The sequence below is a fragment of the Vanessa tameamea genome, chromosome 18, assembly GCF_037043105.1.
Source record: "Vanessa tameamea isolate UH-Manoa-2023 chromosome 18, ilVanTame1 primary haplotype, whole genome shotgun sequence".
NCBI lineage: Eukaryota > Metazoa > Arthropoda > Insecta > Lepidoptera > Nymphalidae > Vanessa > Vanessa tameamea.
The window spans coordinates 9,450,273-9,470,520 of NC_087326.1; the positions used below are offsets into that span (position 1 = coordinate 9,450,273).

General features: G+C 32.2%; 2 protein-coding genes across 5 annotated transcripts in view; one reads left to right on the plus strand and one right to left on the minus strand.

The window, feature by feature from the left end:
- The window catches only part of LOC113399080 (sodium/potassium/calcium exchanger Nckx30C), an 85,017-nt gene extending 76,830 nt beyond the window's left edge, over positions 1-8,187 (minus strand). For 3 of the 4 annotated variants that reach the window (XM_026638132.2, XM_026638125.2, XM_026638117.2), the window contains exon 1: positions 7,456-8,187. In XM_026638132.2, the coding sequence (XP_026493917.1) occupies positions 7,456-8,163 (708 nt within the window). In that variant the 5' untranslated portion in view covers positions 8,164-8,187. The remainder of the gene's footprint in view (positions 1-7,455) is intronic. The other variant, XM_026638139.2, reaches the window with a different exon arrangement.
- Positions 8,188-12,582: 4,395 nt separating this feature from the next.
- On the plus strand, positions 12,583-19,153 carry LOC113398916 (BOS complex subunit ncln). The gene is made up of 10 exons (XM_026637864.2): positions 12,583-12,874; positions 13,515-13,702; positions 14,596-14,782; positions 15,003-15,133; positions 15,254-15,466; positions 15,670-15,891; positions 16,695-16,862; positions 17,547-17,637; positions 18,162-18,291; positions 18,756-19,153. Exons 1-10 carry the CDS (start codon positions 12,700-12,702, stop codon positions 18,895-18,897), a joined length of 1,647 nt encoding a protein of 548 aa, XP_026493649.2. The 5' UTR covers positions 12,583-12,699; the 3' UTR covers positions 18,898-19,153.
- Positions 19,154-20,248: the final 1,095 nt, after the last annotated feature.

Sequence of the window (20,248 nt, forward strand, 5' to 3'; positions counted from 1 at the left end):
GCTTCCTATTTCCTAAAAATGACAGAATTATGTTAAATTTCAAATTTAATTTTAGGTTTTCATTGGGACACAAGTTCTGAAAATACAGATGCAATATATTTCCGACATTCTCACAATCCAACTGGATATCCGACGCAGCCAAATATATATCAGGTGCAGGTCGCAGGTGCAGGTCGCAATTTGTGACAAATATTTTCTGCCCCATCTAAAAATACATATACAGTAAATATTTGTGCTTAACTGCCCCGTCTCAATTTTCTACCCTATACGGGCAACAAGGAAGATAGTTGTGTATTAAATGGATACTTTCTTTGAACTTGTTTGATGCCATTAATTAATTGAAATATGACCTTCTGATTACAATTCGGTCGATTAATCGCAGAAACATAACTTTTTCATCAATTTATATAAAAGAAAGAACAATCGAATAACCTGGTAAAAAAAAATCGATAATCAAATCGATATTTTTTTCGGTTATCTTAGAAAATCTTCCTTTTTGATGTCGGTAAAAATAAATCTCGTGAACAAATAAAAAAATGGCGTCAGAAACGTAACGCGATACACTCTTAGCACGCCCAAATAAGTTTTTATTCAATGCAAATATTTTTATTCATCGACGAATGTACCGTTTTTGTTCTAAACTTTTCACATTTCTATATTTCTCTATGAAAACTGAACTATTTTTACCGTAACGTGAAAAAAAAGTCGTCTTTTATATGTCAAAGCTAACCTAAATTTCGACAGAAGAGAACAAAACGCTTTTCACTACAAATAGCTTAAGGGTAAATATCCAGTAGGGGCATTGTTCGAAAGATACGGTAAGCCAGACTTATCAATTTCGTGCTAATACTACTGTTTTGTAGATACCACCATATATACTTGGTGGTAGGTATCACACATAATATATTTTACCGCTAGTTGTTTTCTAGTTTGAAGGGTGAGTGAGCCAAAATATCTACAGGCACAAGGGACATAAGAGCTTAGTTCAAACCAAGATTGATGGCGCATTGGTTATATGAGAAACTATTAAAATACATATGTATATATATATATATTTACATTATGAATGTATATGAGCAGTGGTGAGCACTTACCAACATTGCATCAAATTAATTCACGCTAAATAAATCCTAACAATAATTATTACAAACAAGTAATTTTATTTTTTTCAAATCATCTTAATTTTGTAAATATCGCTCGTAAGTCTAATGTTGTCATGTCATGTAATATTATCACAATTTTACTACATTCACGTAAGCTCTTGCAAGAACATTTGGATTGATATTATAAATTTAATTTAAAGCTACCATCGCGAGCCGGTTCGGGTTTTACACACGACCGAAAAAAAAGGAGAAAAAAAAGTATATCGACTGTATTCTTTTCTACGAATTGAATTATGTTGTTATGTTAAATTGGTATTGCAAATATAAAGGCTGGGCTGCCGATGTTACGTAAGAGATTGCGTCTCGTGTCTTTGTAATTATATTATTAGCGTTCAAACTGGACGATACTAAAACGAAGCGTTAACATACTAAGAAGACGGTACTTAAATTTTAACCTTGTTTTGTTTCTGAATACTTGTAACCATTTTTTTTATTAATATTTTTACGGCGCCGAGCCTCGTTCGTGAATTCATTAATTTAAGGCTTAACTGAAACTCATCCTAAAGCTTTTTACAGCTTATTACTGAGTGTGAGCCCTAAATTTGTTTGTATTACATAATATTACTCGTAATAATATATACTTTGCTTATTATTATAATAAATTTAAATCTTATTTTACAATACAAGAAGTTATAGAGAATATTATTATATGAAGTTTAGAATTTAAATATTAAGATTTATTCACGCTCGTCTGGTATTGACTTGAATCTTATTTAGTTATAAGTCAATTATAAATATTATTTAGTATATACGTTACAGTAAAAGCTCGAACTAAGGTAAATCTTAAGATTTTCCAGTAAAACTTAAGATTTACCGACATGAGTTGGTAAATGTAAGTATTTATTATTAGACTTTTTCGGCCTTTTAATTAACTAACCTAAGCTAACCGTTTATAACACGTTATGACATGATTTTTTTCAACGTTTACCGTGCCTTAAATGTATATCCTAAGATTTACTGAGTGAATGGTGGCAAAAGTTCGAATCATTGGGCATTTGCATTTACCATTAAGAATTGGTAAATCTTAGATTTTACTGGAAAATCTTAGGAAATCCTACTAATTTACCGTAGTTCGAACTTTTACAGTAACATATATTAGTTACAATAAAACAAACACTCTGACAATGACATTAAATACATTTTACAAATCAACGAGTATATAATCTTCTTTTATTATACCTGTTATTAAAAGTTATTAATAACTTTTGCATAACTTCAGTCAACCATGTTGAGTCAGGTTACTGGTACGACCAGAAATATAAAAATTTTAAATTACTTGCGTGTCACGCTAAAAACAGTATCTGTTACGATAAAGTTAACGAATGGATTAAAAAAATAAAGTCCCTGCGGTATGAATTTGTTTTTACACGATACAGTTACATCTGCCTCTGATATCTGTCCCGACTTCGCACGACGAGGCACAATTATTAAAAGTTCTTTCAGGTTATTGTTTTTCGATTTATTTATTTTAAAAACACAGACAAGAAAGTTGGCCACACATGGCCACACAAGTTGGTCAGCTTGGCCATAGACATTGGCTAAGCGGGAATAAATCAGTTCTTACACCGTCCAGGCTACGGCAATCATGTTGTGCCGCTGGTGCGCAATTACACAGACTAGTTCACCATTGAAACCTACAAAGCAATACGAAATTGCCATTAGGTACAGACAGATAGGTAAAAACAGTAGAGTAGACAAACAAGTCATATTACTCAATGTATAATTATATTAAAGATAAAAAACGTGGTCATAGTATGTTTTTACTTCTAGGCGGGATATATAAAAAAATATTTTTTGTTCATTGACGTACTCTGTCATTAAAATGCTGGAAAAAAGTAACTACTGCGTATCTTGATAGAATTTACTTTACGAACCGCTGGTAGTTTTAAATTTAATTCAATACTGTAACGTGTCGATTCAAAAGTGCTTTTATGAGCCTACTCGCATAAAGAATATTTTGATTTTGGCGATAGTCATGTAAAAAGCCTCGACACCAGTAATATTTGAAGTTATAACATGTTTTATGATTATCGTATTTAGCAATTGATAAAAAAAATATCAACGAATTTTGAAATTTTAATTCACAATCAAAAATATATTTTTACGTTTTTAATTGTGTCGAGTAAATTATGTTTAAAAAAATTGCCACCTCTTTTCTATTGCAATATAAATATATTTTATTCAGCTCTTACAAGCATCTTTGTTCGTCATTTTACAAGGTTTTGGTAAATGTAAAGCTAGCACCAGTTACAAATGTAGATGAGAATACCGAGCAAGAATATCAGTAGTTACTCTTTTCTATCAATCAAAAGTCATAGGTATGTTAATAAGGCAATTGAATTTATTTTTCCCGCTTGCTTTTATCATATATTAATATAAATCTTGTATTAAATAATACACCTTGTTTGTAGATGATTTTTATATAATATATTAAATAAATACCCGAAGATATAAAGTAAGTAGACGAATTTGATTAATATAGCGCCATTTTAAATACCGATACCAAAACTATTGTTGCTTGAATCTCTGTTGTTCGTCTTTAAAGGTTTTAACCTCATTCTCTTGACAGTTATTAATATCTCGCGTTGTATTTTTGGTAAATGGTTGTTATAAACACTTCATTGATCAAATACATTTATAGAATAGAAGCATTCTTATTTTAAATTTAGACAACATGTATATCGAAAGCAGCGTCGTCTGGACGAATTGATTTTGTGTTACTTGTCTTTAAACAAAATCGAAATAATGTTCTGTACATATAATGTAATGAATAATTACAAAACAGAAATATTAAAGAAAATACAAGATTAAAGTATCTCTTCTGGGCTTCAAATCTTTTCTTTCAAAACAGTATTGAAGAAAAGGATTGGAGCGTATTCTACCGCGCTGTTATGTGATTTGTTGGATATACTTGTATATGTTGATATAAATCAAGTTGTTTCACGTACTTATCCCAGTTTTATCTATAATTTAATAAATAAAGTGTTGGTTCTATAATTGAAATTAACAATACTTAGTATCAAACCGGTAACGTTAAGTGGTAAAACTTATTTTAATGAGAAAACATTAGAAAACCTCGGAATACTTGTTACTGTCGCTAAAAATACTTGCACTCCTCTAAATCTATTATTATATTTGAACACTATAGTTGCCGTCTGCGTCTTCGCTCACATGTGTTGGGGGAGGGGTTTTGTATGCAGGTTTTAGGGATAAAAGATTATGTATGCCTAGTGTGATTACATCCATTCATACATCCATTTATCCAAATTTAGATTGAGAATGTCGATTAACTTGCTGATATTTCTATCAGTATGTAAGCAGACAATCACACGAATATTATTAGATTTATAATTTCACAAGTTACCTAGCTCAAAGTCCAAGAGGTAAAATAAATACTCCTAGATATTTGAAATCATTTCCTTCGAAATACATGTCTATCTGCTCGTATCCAGTCAGCCGAGACGAGTGTTATACGTGAAAGCTGTTCCAATTTAGGAAGTTTCACAGACGAATATTATTTATTATTTGCGAAAATACTTAAGATCACCGGGGTTTCTATTTTCAAAATAATTAAGGTAATTGTTATAAATAAATTAGATAATGATAAAGAATTTTAATTTTGTCGCGAACTTCATTTAATTAAATCAAATCAGGTATATATCAATTAAATCAGGTATGACATTATTAAATATTCTTTGACATGACTTAATCTGATATTGAAATTCATTATTTGTTTTTTTTTTTTAAGTAATACAAATTTTATTTTGTTATTATTTATTGAATGTTATTTTGTGTATTTTAATTTTTGATTATTTTGACTTTGAATTAATGATATTATTTTTAATTTGTTATGGGCTTTTATAAATTGATTTATATTGTTAAATTTAAATGTAAACTGCGGTATTATTACAATAATGTTTTGGTAGTCAACTTAGCTAACGCGTTGGTTTATTGTAATGTTAGACATAAGTTTTTGAAAAAAAAAAAAAAAATGAAATAGATATGTATATCATATACAACAATTTCTGTGATAGATTTTAAATTTACATGGTTATTTTTATTACTACAGGTGTTTAAAACTGGATATTTACCAATCACATAATTATCTTTTAACGAAGTAAAAAAAAAATAACATGCCTCTTTATATTGTTAGTAAGATTTATCATTATATTTAAAGAAACTTAACAACTTCCAACAATATTTTTACAACAAAGCAACACTTTGAAAATATATCAAAAGATTATTACAGAGATCGCAAAATCCTTTTAAACGTATCTGATCTTAACTTATAATGATCAAAGTTGACAACGAATAATGTGCAAGCGAAGTTGGCAGAGATCTTGAGAACTTGGAATGTTAGGTATATTTTATATGTGATGTCTGTAGATGAAGATATCAGAGCCAAGATGCATTGCAGTGTTTCCGTTATGAAAATACAAACATTTACCGCAACTATCTCATATAAAAACGTCTACGAAAACTTGAATTATTGGATTTTATCAACTACTTTATTAAAATTTTATTATTTTTATCGTATAAAAAGCAATTTGTTTACTAAGTACAATGTTAAGGTGCTCCTTTTAGTTTCAATAATTATAATTAATATTTGAGTGCGTATTTTTTTATTTCACGATATTTTAACTAATTATCTTATCTTTTCTTCTTATTAGTCATCATATGGACCTTTGGTTGATGGTTTTATTGATATGAGACTCGCTCTACCTAACAATGCATCATTTGAACAGTCGGGTATATTTTTACACTACATTCGCGTAGCTCCCTCGTAGGCTCGTAGCCTATCGTAGCAACCAACGTAGCGAGAATACGGTTCGTTTAAAAAGTATTTTGCATTTTATCATTATTGTCCAGAATAAAACCGCATTTTAAAATGTAAAATAAATAATTCTTGTTTTGTAATGTATTTTCATTTTTGTATAATGGAATGTTGAGAAAAAAAAGTTGTAATGATGGTTTTTAAATTAACGTAATGCTACTGTAATATTCATTTGAAAAAAATCTCCGGTGTGAGATGTGAATTTTAATCTTGGAATATGACGTATAATTTGCAGTTTAGGTTTAACAGAGATACATTTATTGAGTAATTACATTTAATTATTAACTCATCGAATAATTCTGTACTACCCATTATAACCATTCGAATTTCAGAAATAAATTTCTTTAGAAATAACTACATATACGTATGTAGCTACTGTCAGAGTATTTATATGCTTCAATGAAATTCTCGTGTATTCTCGATTCGCGTTCCATTTCTTGAAGAATGTTGTGATAAAAATTGTTGTAACATCATTGAACCATTTTTTTTTTCTACCCAAAATTGTCTTTTGAGATAACTGACAGACAGGTTCTGTTTCGGTTTTCGTTCGAAAACGGTCCTGAAATAGAACCCCGTACATTATCGCACCAATTAACAAACATAATTTGTAATATTATTATGTGTGTATATAAGCTATGCATATAACAAAAATCACATCATCACGCTATGACATTCAAGATCCACATGGGATAATAGTTCCACACGCGAACGTTGTAATAAAATTTAACCCAATTCCTGGCTCCCGTAAGAACTTTGTTGCTAATCGACGCAATAAAAATACATGACTTTAATCAAGTCAAAATATACACGAGGTCACGCCAACGTTACATAAGCAATCAGAGTACGGGGCGAGTCAGTAGTCGCCATAACAACGCACCTCAAACAGCGCTTTCTAATAAACAAAATATCATAAACTCCGCAGTGTTTATCAACTAGTTATCATTTAGAAAATACCTATACGAACGTGTCATATATATCCAAACGAAGTTCACGTAAAAGTCAATAGTTTTGATACTTGAAATGATTAAATCAGTAACAATATAGTACAATCAAGATATCTTGATCTACGAATTAAAGCTTACGCTACTTTGTTTTCGATATTTTAAACGTTTCATGTTTGCGTTCAGAAATCACGAACGTTGGTAAATTATCCTTAGATTAAAGTTAATGTTACGCGTTTGAATAATAGAACCTAATGGATGTTATATTACGAAAGGTTATAGTTTCATGTGAGTTTTACGACATCGATACGATAAATATTATATATACTTATATGGGTCAGGTTAATGTTTCTAATAAATAACAAGCTCTATCTAGTTATTACCTATAACGACATGGATTTGATGTATCAAGTATAAGTGTGCCAATTTTGTCTGATAGATTTGTATCAAAGTGTGCGTTTATATGTTAACCAAATCCATGTCTGAGTGCATGCAAGGTCTGTGCGGGCGAGCTCACCGTAGGCATCAGCTGATCAGTACTCCTGACTCTCGTCACCTTGTTTTTGTATATCAGCTTCTTCACCGCCCTCTCCACTTGCTGGTTCCATCTCATGAACAACACGTACGCTCCATACAAAGAGAACAGTACCAACGCCTCCTGCCAGTATATAACATTATCACGGAAACAGTATATCAACACAAGGAGGCTGATGGAGTAAAAGGTGCAATCGCGGAAGAGAGGCCACCAGGTGAGGGACAGCGTTGTGCGCGAGAACAGCGCGCAAGCACCGATCACGAACAATATGTTGAACACGGCTGAACCGACGATCGTCCCTATGCCGACGTCGTCGAACGACACGAACACGCCGATAATAGATGTGAACAGCTCAGGAGCTGAGCCACCGGCTGCCATAAAGGTAGCGCCGGCGACATCGTCTCGTATCGCGAGTCGTTCGATGATCACGTCCAGCGCCGGCACGAAGAACTCATCGCAAACTATCGCGAGAGCTACGAACATGTAGCCCATGCCTATCACGTGGAAGACGATGGCGCCGGAACGACGTTCTTCTTCGGTGAAGAGGTCCTCCGGGAAGAGCGGGGTCCTCTCCTCGAGGTCGGGGTCGGGGGCGGTGAGGTCGGTGAAGTCGGTTGCGGTGAGGTCGGTCGCGTTGGGCTCGCCGGCCCGCGCCGCCGCCAGCAGCGCGAGCAGCAGCGCGCCACCCATCCCGCGCTCCCGGGGGCTGCGAGCACACTGACGGCCGAGATACGACGCGGCCCGATCGCTATCGACATTACTATTCTTTTCCGAATTTCGACTACATTCGGGATGGCACAATTTAAAATTTAGAATCGATAATCGAGTTTTTATAGTAATATTAATAATAGTAATATTTAAAGTGCTTAACTTCACCCATAGAAGGGAAGTAAATTAAAGCCTATATCATTTATACTTAAGCAGTTAAATGTAATCCAAATATTAATTATTTCTTATTTGTAGTGTATTTAATAATATTTTAATATATTTCAATAATTTCAAGATTTATAATATAAAATTACAATTATCAAGAGAGTATCATTTAAAAAAAATGAAAATAGACTCATATTCATAGACTTTCTAACAAAAATCCAAGTAATTAAATAATAAGTAGAATCGAGTAAAATCGATACATCGTCAAATTATCGATAGTCACCGCTCTATCCCGCACCCCTCGCGCCGCCGCTCGATAGCGCCGCACTGCGCCGCGCCGCCGCTTCGCGCTACGACTGGATGGACCTGCCCTAAAAACAGTCTACGAAACACTTCCAATGCGTGCATTCGTATACTATAAAAATTACATTACGTACTCGTACTATTGTCTATGATTTGTGACAAGAATACTAATTAAAACAAATATAATAAAAAAATTAATACAATCATTTAATGTAATTTCTAAGCAGAATACAGTTAAACCTTAACCTAAAATAATTCATTACACATTGTGAAATTACAGATTAAAAAACGTGATTTCACGCGATTTTTATATTTATGTAGGTATTGTGTTTAACTGTCACAAGTACGTAATTATGTTCATAGTATTTTACACATTATACAATATGATAATAAATTAATATTCTTATTCTAAAACTAGGATCTTATGTCAGTAACCGATGCATTTGTATTTAAAAAATATAGTTTACGATTAAATAAAACATTAATTAGCGTCATGAATTCTTACACAAGTATTTGTAGAAACATACAATTAATGTAAATATATAAGATTTTCTGCATCAATATGAATTGAGTTTGAATTGAATATATATAAAAGTATATCGACCTCAAATAAAGGACTATGCTGGAGACTATGTATATACAATTGTAATACGTACTTCAAAAATCCTTAAGACGCGGAAGCGTATCTGTAGTGCGACAGTAAGTTAACTTTAATAGAATAAAACTTTACGATTAAGGTATTAAGGCTTAAAATAGCATGATGAAGACACACAAAACTGCCGTTTGTTCAAGGAATCATGCGCGTTTTGAACAATTTTGCACTTTGTACAAATATGTACCGTATTTACATATTTATAAAGCATAGATTGTATTGAACATTATTTTACACGCCCAACGCTTCCTTGCTCGTTTGAAGTGGACTTAACTTAAGGCTTTTTCATTTACTTGAACGTATGCTTTCAAATCATTTCATTAACACTAATTTACTCTATTTGTTTTCATTTTTTTTTTTTAAATGTTATGCGGCTTGTTTATGTATTGACAGTAGTCTTATGTTGTGTCGATAAAATCTGTATAGTTCGTGACGGGCGAACATTAACTTAGTTTCCGGAGCAAGATAGGACAAAGTTACTATTACTGTTCTTTTGTACTTCCACCGTGCAAATAAAAATAAATTTGTCTAGAGGACGAATGACATTTACTTCGAAAAATATGAACATGCATACTATAAAATATAATTATTTGATTTTTTTTACATGTCACAAATTAAGTTATATATATAATTTACATCTTATAGCACTCAGAAATAATGTAGCTTTCTACCAGTCAACTATTTTACAATTGGATTTTTTTTTAGTTCCGGGGATTACCCCTTAAATACAAACAAACAAATTTTACCTCTTGTAACATTAGTATTGATTAAAAAGCCTCGTTCGTCTAGTGGCTATCTTGTGGAGTGCATATGAGCAGCTTTTAGTACTTCTCTGTTCAGCAGCGTGGTTCGTTCGAGCGACATGACGGCACACCCTCCCTTCGAGGAGTACGAGGGGAGGGCGTGGGGAGAAGTCAGATCGGTATTGGTCGGGGCAGAGCCCACTCGATTGAGACGTTTCCTAGTTTGGGCTCTCCGAACACAATTGAGACTAGCCTCGCCTCCGCTGTGGAGTGTTGCCGAATGTGTGCGGAGAACCATATCGGATGACCGATGAAGGCAGATGCCTCAATGAACCTTAATCATTACAATTGATCAGGACCCCCCATATCGCGGATTCTAGACTACATAGCTGGTTATCTTTTGAAGGAACCCCTTTATCTATTATATAGCAGTTGTCTTGTCTGGTACATAAATATCGCACTGCCATGACTTACTTTCGAATATAAAAAAGCAGTGTCATTCGCTCGCGTACACATTATTTGCGATCAATTGAAATTCATTTATAGTACCTATTCATTGTTTTAGACTACATGTTAGTGCGTTATGTTAACAGTTAATTTTAGATTAAATAATATTTTTAAATAGGGTAAATTTATATATATTATTGATAGACTCATAAACTGAAATTAATATTTTTGAAGGATGCAAACTTTTAAGATTAAACTAAATGAAAAGGTCGAGACTGTCCATAAATCATTAAAACAAAATGAAAAAAAAAGAACTATAGCATAAATGTACGCATAGTCTCAAATTCGTGTGTTATTAAAGTTGTGAATTTTTATTTTGTTTATTTGCGATTATATTATTCTTACCAATAGTATTGATTATTAGTCTTTTAAACTCAACAAAAGTTCCGTAACCATAAATTCTTAAACTTCGTCCGAACAAGCCGCTCATATAGTGGCATTGGTGCAGGAAGGCTTGGATCAACGAACAATTGCAAGAAATTTGTATGTATACCAGTCTACAGTTTCTAGAGTATACCGAGGGCTTGTAGAAACCGGTTCTTACAAAAGGAGATCTGGACCAGCAGAACTTGAGCAACCACCCGTCGTGACGACCGATCTATTGTTTCAACTTAGCTACCAAATCGGTTTCGATATGAGTGTAGGAACAATATGAAGGTGGCTTAAGGAAGAGGTAATCACCCCTTTTAGACTAGCAAATGGTTCTGCAGCTCACAGACAAGTTTATTTTAAGATGTGCGCGTGAACATCTTATTTAAAATAAGATGAAGACTAATGGGCCTATAAATTGTTCATCAGTTTGATGAGTGTAGGACATGTTTATATGGTGCAGAAGAATTTATAGTCGACGTAGGGCGAGCTATACTCAAAGTTGCATTGAGGAGCGTGTTCCTTTTGAAGGCGGTTCGTTTATGGTGGGGTGGCATTTTGATGATCGGGCTAATGGAACTCGTGTTCATCGACATAGTTTCTCAAAACAGTAGAAGAGGTGATTTGATGGCACAACGCTATAAAACAAAGGTTTTAGAAGCTCACGTGGTACCTTATATGGGATTAAGAGGCAAAAATTTTCCTGTAGTGCGACATAATGTCCGACCCCACGCCGCTGCACAAGTTCGACAATATTGCGAAGAGGTTGAGATACGTATCATACATTGGCCAACTGGATTTTAATCCCAATGAGCATGTTTGGGACAGTTTCAAGACAGTTGCGAGTAATGTTAGTTAAATGGGACAACTGTATATGCGAGTAATCCTGTACCCACATCAGCTACAGCACTAAGAAAAGCGATTTCACAAAAATGGAACAATAATCCGCAAGACAGTTTAATAATCATAATTAGATTTATGCAGAACCGATTAGAATCTGTAATAAAGGCATGTGGAGGCAATACACCTTGTTAAAAATAAAACCAGCGTTGTAACTATTCTTTAATTGTATAAACCAATCTTTAAATAAACCAACTATTTTTTGTTATATTTATCGTTTTTTTTTCTTCAGAAAAATGTAATAATCCTATATACAAACATACACTTCAGGATATCATACTACGCAGTTATGAAGAACCAAACTGTAGGATTCAATTTAAATCTGTCTAAAAAGTTTTAATAGTTGGTTAAAATTTTAAAATATAGAATCCGTTAGTGTATATTGTAAAACTATTTTGAAAATAACTTTAATCAGAATCCTTAAGATAGAAGGTAAAAATGATAAACATTAATTGAATTTTCATTTTGTATAATCAAATATACCTATATAATTTCATTCAAATTATTATGATACTGTCGTTTCGAAACCACAGAGTAAGGAGAAAAATAAAAATATCTATATACAGGTGTTTAAATCTGCCTGCTGCTGCTAAATATAAATATTTAAATGAAAATATCAAATTTTTTTTATTGTTTTAATTATATTAAATTATCTTCAGTATTTAATATAATATACATTTAATATTTCTTGATAGTTTCATAGCTTAAAATGGAATGTGAATAGTATAGACAATAGACTTTTATCATTTTCTCTCTGTCAAGTCACGTAAATGTCATTGACCGAAATATCACACGTAAGGTTTCGTTAATGGGATTGTATTGATAAAAATTGATTTTGTGTTAATTCTATTTAAAAGTGAATACAAAACAGTTGCTACAATGTGGCTCGACCAAGCGGACGGTTTCGCGGAGATATTTAAAGGATATCTACCGTATTATTTGCTAGTCGTTTTTCCAATTTTTATAATAATGTCGCCCGCGAACCCTGTTGCCGCTTCACATGAATTTTCTGTGTATAGAATGCAACAATATGATCTACACACCGTACCCCATGGTGAGTGTAATTGATAATTGCGTGTCCCATTTATAATATCGGAAATCGATATATTTTGAGGTTATATAGTTTCGAGTTAGAATAAAAAAAACATAGTATCTTATCTTTAAGTTCTAGTTTAATAAAACTGTTCTCATATTGAGATGTTTGCTTAGTGATAGTCTAAGCACATATCGTTGATCTTAAAATGTTTAACTACATAATAAGGACATTACAAAAATCTTAGGATCATTGTATTTATTATTAATTAGTGAAATAAAACTATAATAAATATCGAAACTACGTAACGTTTTCCCATTAAAGTCATTGTAATTGACAATTATGTTTTGTTTAAATTAAGATTTCTTTAAAATTAACCTAACATTAAATTTCATGTAATTAGCATACAATTTAAACAGTCAAATGGTACAAAGTCACACGAATATGATGGTGCAATATATTTAATTTTCTAGACTTCAATGCCATAAAGATGCTTTGATATTTTCTGGTTATTGGATAGTGAAAATTTTAACTTGTACTCATACGTTTGGTTATTTAGAAATAAGTCTTATATATTAATATAAAAAAAATGTTATATTAATATGTATAGTCAAAATTAAATATGAGAAAATAAATTTGTACATTTATGTATTTAACATAGGATGCCGCAGTGCAAGCTTCAATCTCGAAGGCCGCTCCTTGACCTCCTGGAGCATGTCCCGTCACTGTGTCGTTGCCCGTATCCAGGATATTACCATTGACCAGTTTGTCGAAATCCGCAACAAGGCTGGAGCTCTGCTACTAGTGTTGCCAAAGAATGATACAATGCTGACAGATGAGCAAAAAGAGGTTTGTGACTATTTTAATTTGAATAGCATAATTAAGTTTCATGATTGTTACATCCTTTATTGATAAATTTGGATTCAATCCTAAATATATCCCATGCACTTATAAATATATTAAGTCAAAGCTTTTTTGTAAATCTTTGACTCACTTGGAATGAGCAAGTTAAAAAAAATTCAGAGTCATGAAACAAAAATCCAGGCAACATTTTGTACCCTCTTAACAAATCACATACAATGAGAGCTCTGTCAAAGTTGGTCAGTTAAAAAGCAGTTTTTTTTTCAGTCTTTAAAATAAAATATATAATAAATATTGGAACTTAATGCTTTTGTTACTTTCTGTCAAGCAATTCCTGGAGAACACCTTAGCATGAACTTGAATGTAGTTTCTCTGATGTTTTTTATAGTCTGATTTATATATGCAATAAAATATTACTATTTATTAGATAAGATAAGATATATGATCTTTTAAAGTGGGACAAAAGTGATCTGAAAATCAAATTCACAATAAATATGTTAAACTTTGACTTCGAAAATTATGTATCTGTGAAAATATGTAGTGCATAAAATCTTGATTATTATTAAATGAATTAGATAATACACATTTAACTCTTTGTATTTACTTTGGGGCTTGATTTTATTTTGTGCCAGTTGAAATTACAGTAACTATATTTGGTTTGAAGATAAAACAATACTTTTTACATAATTATTATTCTATAAATATAACAAGATTTATTCAAATATCTTCTAGTATTGCCATAGTTAAGTAACTTTAAGATTGCTATAGTAAAATAATTTTAATTTCTGAGTATTTGATATTGTTATTACGTCTATTAATATTTTCACAGCTACCTATTGTAAAAATCAATATTTTTAACTAAATATATATTTTTCCTTCAGCATATTAAACTTTTGGAAATGGCGATGATGCAGCAAGAAATCAGCGCTCCTGTCTATTTCGCTGAGTGGACTCCGGACTTTGAAGATATCATCAAAGATCTGCAGCACAGCTTTATCACTGATGATAAATCAGGAACAGCTCTTGAAGCCATGTTTAACACTGTTTCGTCTAATGGCTATCAGATTGGTATGAATTGATAAGCTTTTTAAGTGAATGATAAGCTTTTTATTAATTCTAATACTAATCATAATCGAATTAATAATACTCATTACCCATTCCATACAAAAAGTTATTACCTGTTACTACTATGATTTTCTGTTTTATACTAGATATATGTAGTAAATAAGCCAAACTTATATATTCCTTTTTTGTAGATATTACTTTATAATTGTTATTTTTATTCTAGTTGTATCGGCACCAAATCCTCAGAAAATTGACTCCAAGCCTGTAACGATTCATGGAAAACTGGTTGGCAGATCTAGTACACCTCAGACTATTGTGATCGCTGCACATTACGATTCTTCAAGTATTATACCGGTCAGTAATAAATTTATTATATTTGATACAATACAATGAGCACTGGGTTTTCCTAACAAACTAGCGTGCCCCTGGCTTATTAATTTACGCCTATGATAATTTTAAAATTTTTTTCTACAGGAACTCTCCAACGGTGCTGACTCAAACGCTTCAGGTGCAGTTGCAGTATTGGAATTAGCGCGGATCTTCTCTCGTCTATACTCCTCTGTTGCTGTTCGCGGTGGCCCGTCTCTTGTCTTTGTCCTTATGTCGACCGGTCATTCATTGAACTACTTTGCCACTAAAAAGTGGTTGGAGGAACAGCTGGATTCATCGGATGCATCTTTGTTACAGGTGAGCTATTATTCACAGATCAATCGATTTTATTTATTTATATGGAGATTTTTCCTCTATCTCAAAATATAATAATGGATTTGGCTGGACAAATTCCAGATTTGGATGGACAGATTTATAAAAGAAATTCTTTGAGTATAAATCATCTTTATATTTTGTTTATGGCCATAATAAAATTTAAAAATGTACAATTCTTTCAACAGGATATATCATTTGCAATGTGCTTAGACTCTATATCATCTGGACCGCTCACAATGCACGTATCAAAGCCACCTAAAGCCGGAACCCCTGCCCAATCCATGAAATCAAGACTGGGCGTACCGCTTGTCCATAAGAAGATCAACCTGGCTGATGAGCTACTCGCATGGCACCATGAAAGATTCAGTATAAGGAGAATGACTGCGTTTACGCTCAGTTCTTTGCAGGTTAGAACATATTGTTACTTAATCCATTTTCAAAAAAAATTATAACGTCAGTCCGTGTACCTGAATGCATATAATGCAGAGCATCCCATATAAGGTTATTTTAATATAAAACTCATCGCAAATTTTTAGTAACATTGCAAATCATTTAAAAATAATTTTCTCTTATGTCTATCTATGTAATAAAGTAACTGACTGTCTGGCTGTATGTCCCTCTATCACTGCCAAACAACTGAACGGAATTTGATGAAATTTGTTATGAAGCAAGCTGGAACGCCTGAGAAATACATAGAGACATAATTTTTTATATCTATATCTAACACCTTATGAACCTCTAAAATGTGAGCGAAAGCTGTAGGCGATAACTAGTTAGTAGTAATTATCATCATCAGTATCTCTCAGTCCACCGCTGGACATAGGCTTCTTCAAAGGTACACCACTATCCAGCTCTCTTCCTTCAATATTTGCACACTGCCTTACGAATATAATTATATTATAATTAATAAAAAAATATGTGTAATTCGTTATTGTATAATTTATTTGTCAAATTACATGTTCAGGAATTCTTCTCTCACTAATTAACTCTAATTGACTTTTCAATGTTAAGATACTTCTTTGCCAATTCTCCTTTGTTTGATGTAGACTAAAGGTAAAGTCGGCTCTATTTATATAGTATTGGACTTAGGATACTTTATATAAATTAGAATTATCAAAAGTAGTGGGTAGACGAAAGTAATAAAAATATTATCTGAATGAAATATTAACATAGGATACTTTTTCAAATTATTTTTTTATTATTTTCACAGAGTCACAAAGATCCATCCCGGAGCACAGTATTGGACACCCCGTCGGAGAGCTCACTCAAGACTCTCATCGCCAACGTGCAGGTGACGGCCCGCGCACTCGCCTCGCACATCTACAACTTGACAGACGAAGAAAACACAGAGGATTCAGAGCTGTTTGATGACGCATTGGTAAGACTTTATGGTATAATTTAATATCAATTCTAGTGAACGAAATTGTCCTTTTTTTTATGTATACTGATATGTCATGGTGATCGTTGAGTGATATAGATGTCAGTGCGGCATCTAGCGGTGAGTTACTATAAGTGGATACTATTAAATTTTCTCTGTATTTTTTTTTTTAAAATACCTGATGGTAAGTGGACACCATAGAAATCGGTGCTGTAACAAAATATTAACTATTTATAACAACACCAATGCACTACCAACGTTGGGAATTAAGATATTATGTCCCTCAGTGGCTGCACTTACACTAACTCGCCCGTCTAGCCGGAACACAATTTTACTAAGTATTTATGTTTGGTGGTAGAATGTAGTGATTAGCGAGTAGTACCTACCCACGCTTGGTCAATGCCCTACCACCAAGTACATATATGTGTTAAGTCTTAAATAATCTCAAACAGATGTCAACATCTATTTTTATATATAAGATATATAAAGGGGTTAAGCAATTAGATTGCTTACATTATTATACTTGTGATTTAAATAGTAATTTTTTAAATATTTTTCTACATTTAAACAAAATTACATATGATCGAGGGAAGCATGATGTTGAAATAATTATATTTTACAATAATTGAGGCCAAAAGTATGTTTCATTTAGCAGTGAATAATGTTTTTTTTTTTTTTTTGCAGACCGTAGACGAATCGTCCATTAGACATTGGTACAAATACCTATCATCACAATCCCGAGCACCACAGATTATAACGACAACAACTAATGGAGGTTTGTAAAGAATATATTTAAGCTATATTTGGACTCTTACTCGACGAAGATCGCGATTACCTCAGCTTTTCACGAATCTATAATTAATATGTAATTATTAATTAATTATACATAATTCAATCTTTTTGACATTTGAATTGAAGCCATATTACAGCAATAATATTGATAACAGCTTGGTTTGACGATAGCCAGTGATAATATTTGTTTCTTTAAATATGAGTAATAAAAGTGTATATTTTAATGATTCTCCTTTTATCGAAGAAAAAAAATGCTTGCACAAAATGAATTAAATCTTTTTCTCTTTATTGGAAATTTAATCGATTAAATTGCACGTTTAATCAAATACAAGTAAAAGAAATAATAAACTTATCTAAATAATGTGTCGCTACTAGCCCTACTAAATTACTTATCTATAGAAAGAATACTATCGAAACTATCGATAGAATTGACTCGTGGTGATAGTATCGATAATATCGATAGTATCGACAGTATCGACAGTATCGACAGCCTCTCGGTGTCCGCAGGCGTGTCGGGCGCGCTGGAGCGCGCGCTGTCCCGCTACATGGAGGTGTCGCTGGGCGCGCCGGGCGTGGACCGCCGCGAGCCCGAGTACGCGCTCTACGCGCCCACGCGCGCGCTGCTCTACGTCTACAGGTGCCCCCGGATACTGAGCTCCTTTTTACTTATATTATAGATCGTTCAACTGGTCCCGCATACATTCTAAAACTACCTACGATAATTAACGACCCCCGTGGTCGAGTCGATGTAGAAAAAGTTCATTAGTTTTCTGTGTTGGGTCTGGATGTTTGTGGTACCGTCGCTACTTCTGATTTTCCATAATACAAGTGCTTTAGCTACTTACAATGGGATCAGAGTAATGTATGTGACGTTGTCCAATGTTTATTTATTTATATAATTTGACAAATGAGTTTCTAGTCGTTAGAAGTTGTTTGATCGTGCCCTGCATGGGATGTGTGACGTCACAATAAATTAAATATAGACCATGTATTGAAAATATATACTGTTGAAATGTGCCGCGTTGGGTTACAAAGAAACAAAAAACGTCATCATCGTCTTATTGGGTCGTATATATTAATTCCATTAATCTTTGATTCCAGTGTGAAACCGGCAGTTTTCGACTTGATTTTGACGCTTGCCATCATCGCTTACCTCACTCTCGTATACTTCGTGATACAGTTCTTCCCAAAATTCTACGAGGAGTACGCCAAGGTTATAACCGGTAAGGTGAAAATTAATTAGTTTGATGATTTTCAACTTCATCAAGAAGCTTTAGAGTCGATATTAGGATAACGATGTACAGTATATGTTTGGCGAAATCAGATTCTCAGTGATTTGGTAGAAAAATTAAAATGAAGGTTAATTGAATTTGATCTTAATGTAAAGTCGAAAATAAAGTACATTTAAAATAATGAAAAAATACAATACAATATTTTAGTCTATGATATACATGTATCAAATTATATTTGAAAGGAAGTAGATTTTCTTATAAATTAATAAAATATTTGCTTAGAAATAATAAAGATAAAATCGTCAAAAATTCTCAATAACCACGATTCATTGTATTTAGTAGAAAGTAAATATATTTATCTACAACAATTATTCCAAAAATGTTTTCTGTTGATTACATAGATAGTAGACACAAGTAATAAATCTAGACTATAAGAGAAATTTACTCAAAGTAATTATTGAGTTATATAATCTGTTTTCTAATTTTAAGACGACTGTGAATTTTATTTATTAAAAGACGTTGAAACTATTTATTGTAAGTATTATTATCAATAATTTGCAGGTTTTTTTTTTTATTTGATATGCTGATTTAGTATTTTTGTTTTGGCAGTACTATAATACAAATATCATTTATTTTACAAAAATCGTAATATTTTTTGTATTAGTTACCTAATCAAATATTGTCATTCAAAAAGTTAATTAATTCAGTTAATTCTTATGAAAAATTATTTTGTCATTTTAACAGTTTTTGTATGGCAACATTATCAAAATGTCCATTTAAATGTTTTGAAAAGGTTAACTGGTGGTTTTAATAACGTCCCAATAATAATTTTAAACACTCTTAATATTTATTAATTTTAATAAATGTTTGTTTTTAAGCAATTTCTGTTAAACAAAACTCATAGTGAAACATTAGTAGTATCTTAAATAGCTTCAATGTTTATTATTAATATACCATTGCATATTGAAGTTGATTATTTGCCGTCCGTAAGTTCCTTGATTACATTAAATTTACATAGTTTAAAACAATGCTCATACAATTAATTATGTAACAAATTCACGAAGATAACTCTTAATATTTACTTGTTCATTCTATCACCAATGATCATAGTTTGTAAGTCGCACTATACATAAAATACAGCTGATACAAAGTCAAATAAAGAAATTTATTAAGGCTGTACAATTTAGTACCTTTTCCTGGAACTTGACATGAACAATAAAAAAAATTAAATGTCAAGAATGTGAAATGTGACATTTTTTTTAATTTTGAGAAATATGGACTAAGATAAGTCTAATATAGGCGAGTATAGTTTTTAGTTACCTATATGGCTGTTTAAACAATGTCAGATTATCAATATCTAAT

Excerpts from the sequence above, each read along its gene's own strand:
- LOC113398916 (XM_026637864.2), top strand. The coding sequence starts at position 12,700 with ATGTGGCTCGACCAAGCGGACGGTTTCGCGGAGATATTTAAAGGATAT. Across the intron at positions 15,467-15,669 it reads CGGATGCATCTTTGTTACAG|GATATATCATTTGCAATGTG; the intron begins GTGAGCTATTAT and ends TTCTTTCAACAG. Across the intron at positions 15,892-16,694 it reads TTACGCTCAGTTCTTTGCAG|AGTCACAAAGATCCATCCCG; the intron begins GTTAGAACATAT and ends TTATTTTCACAG.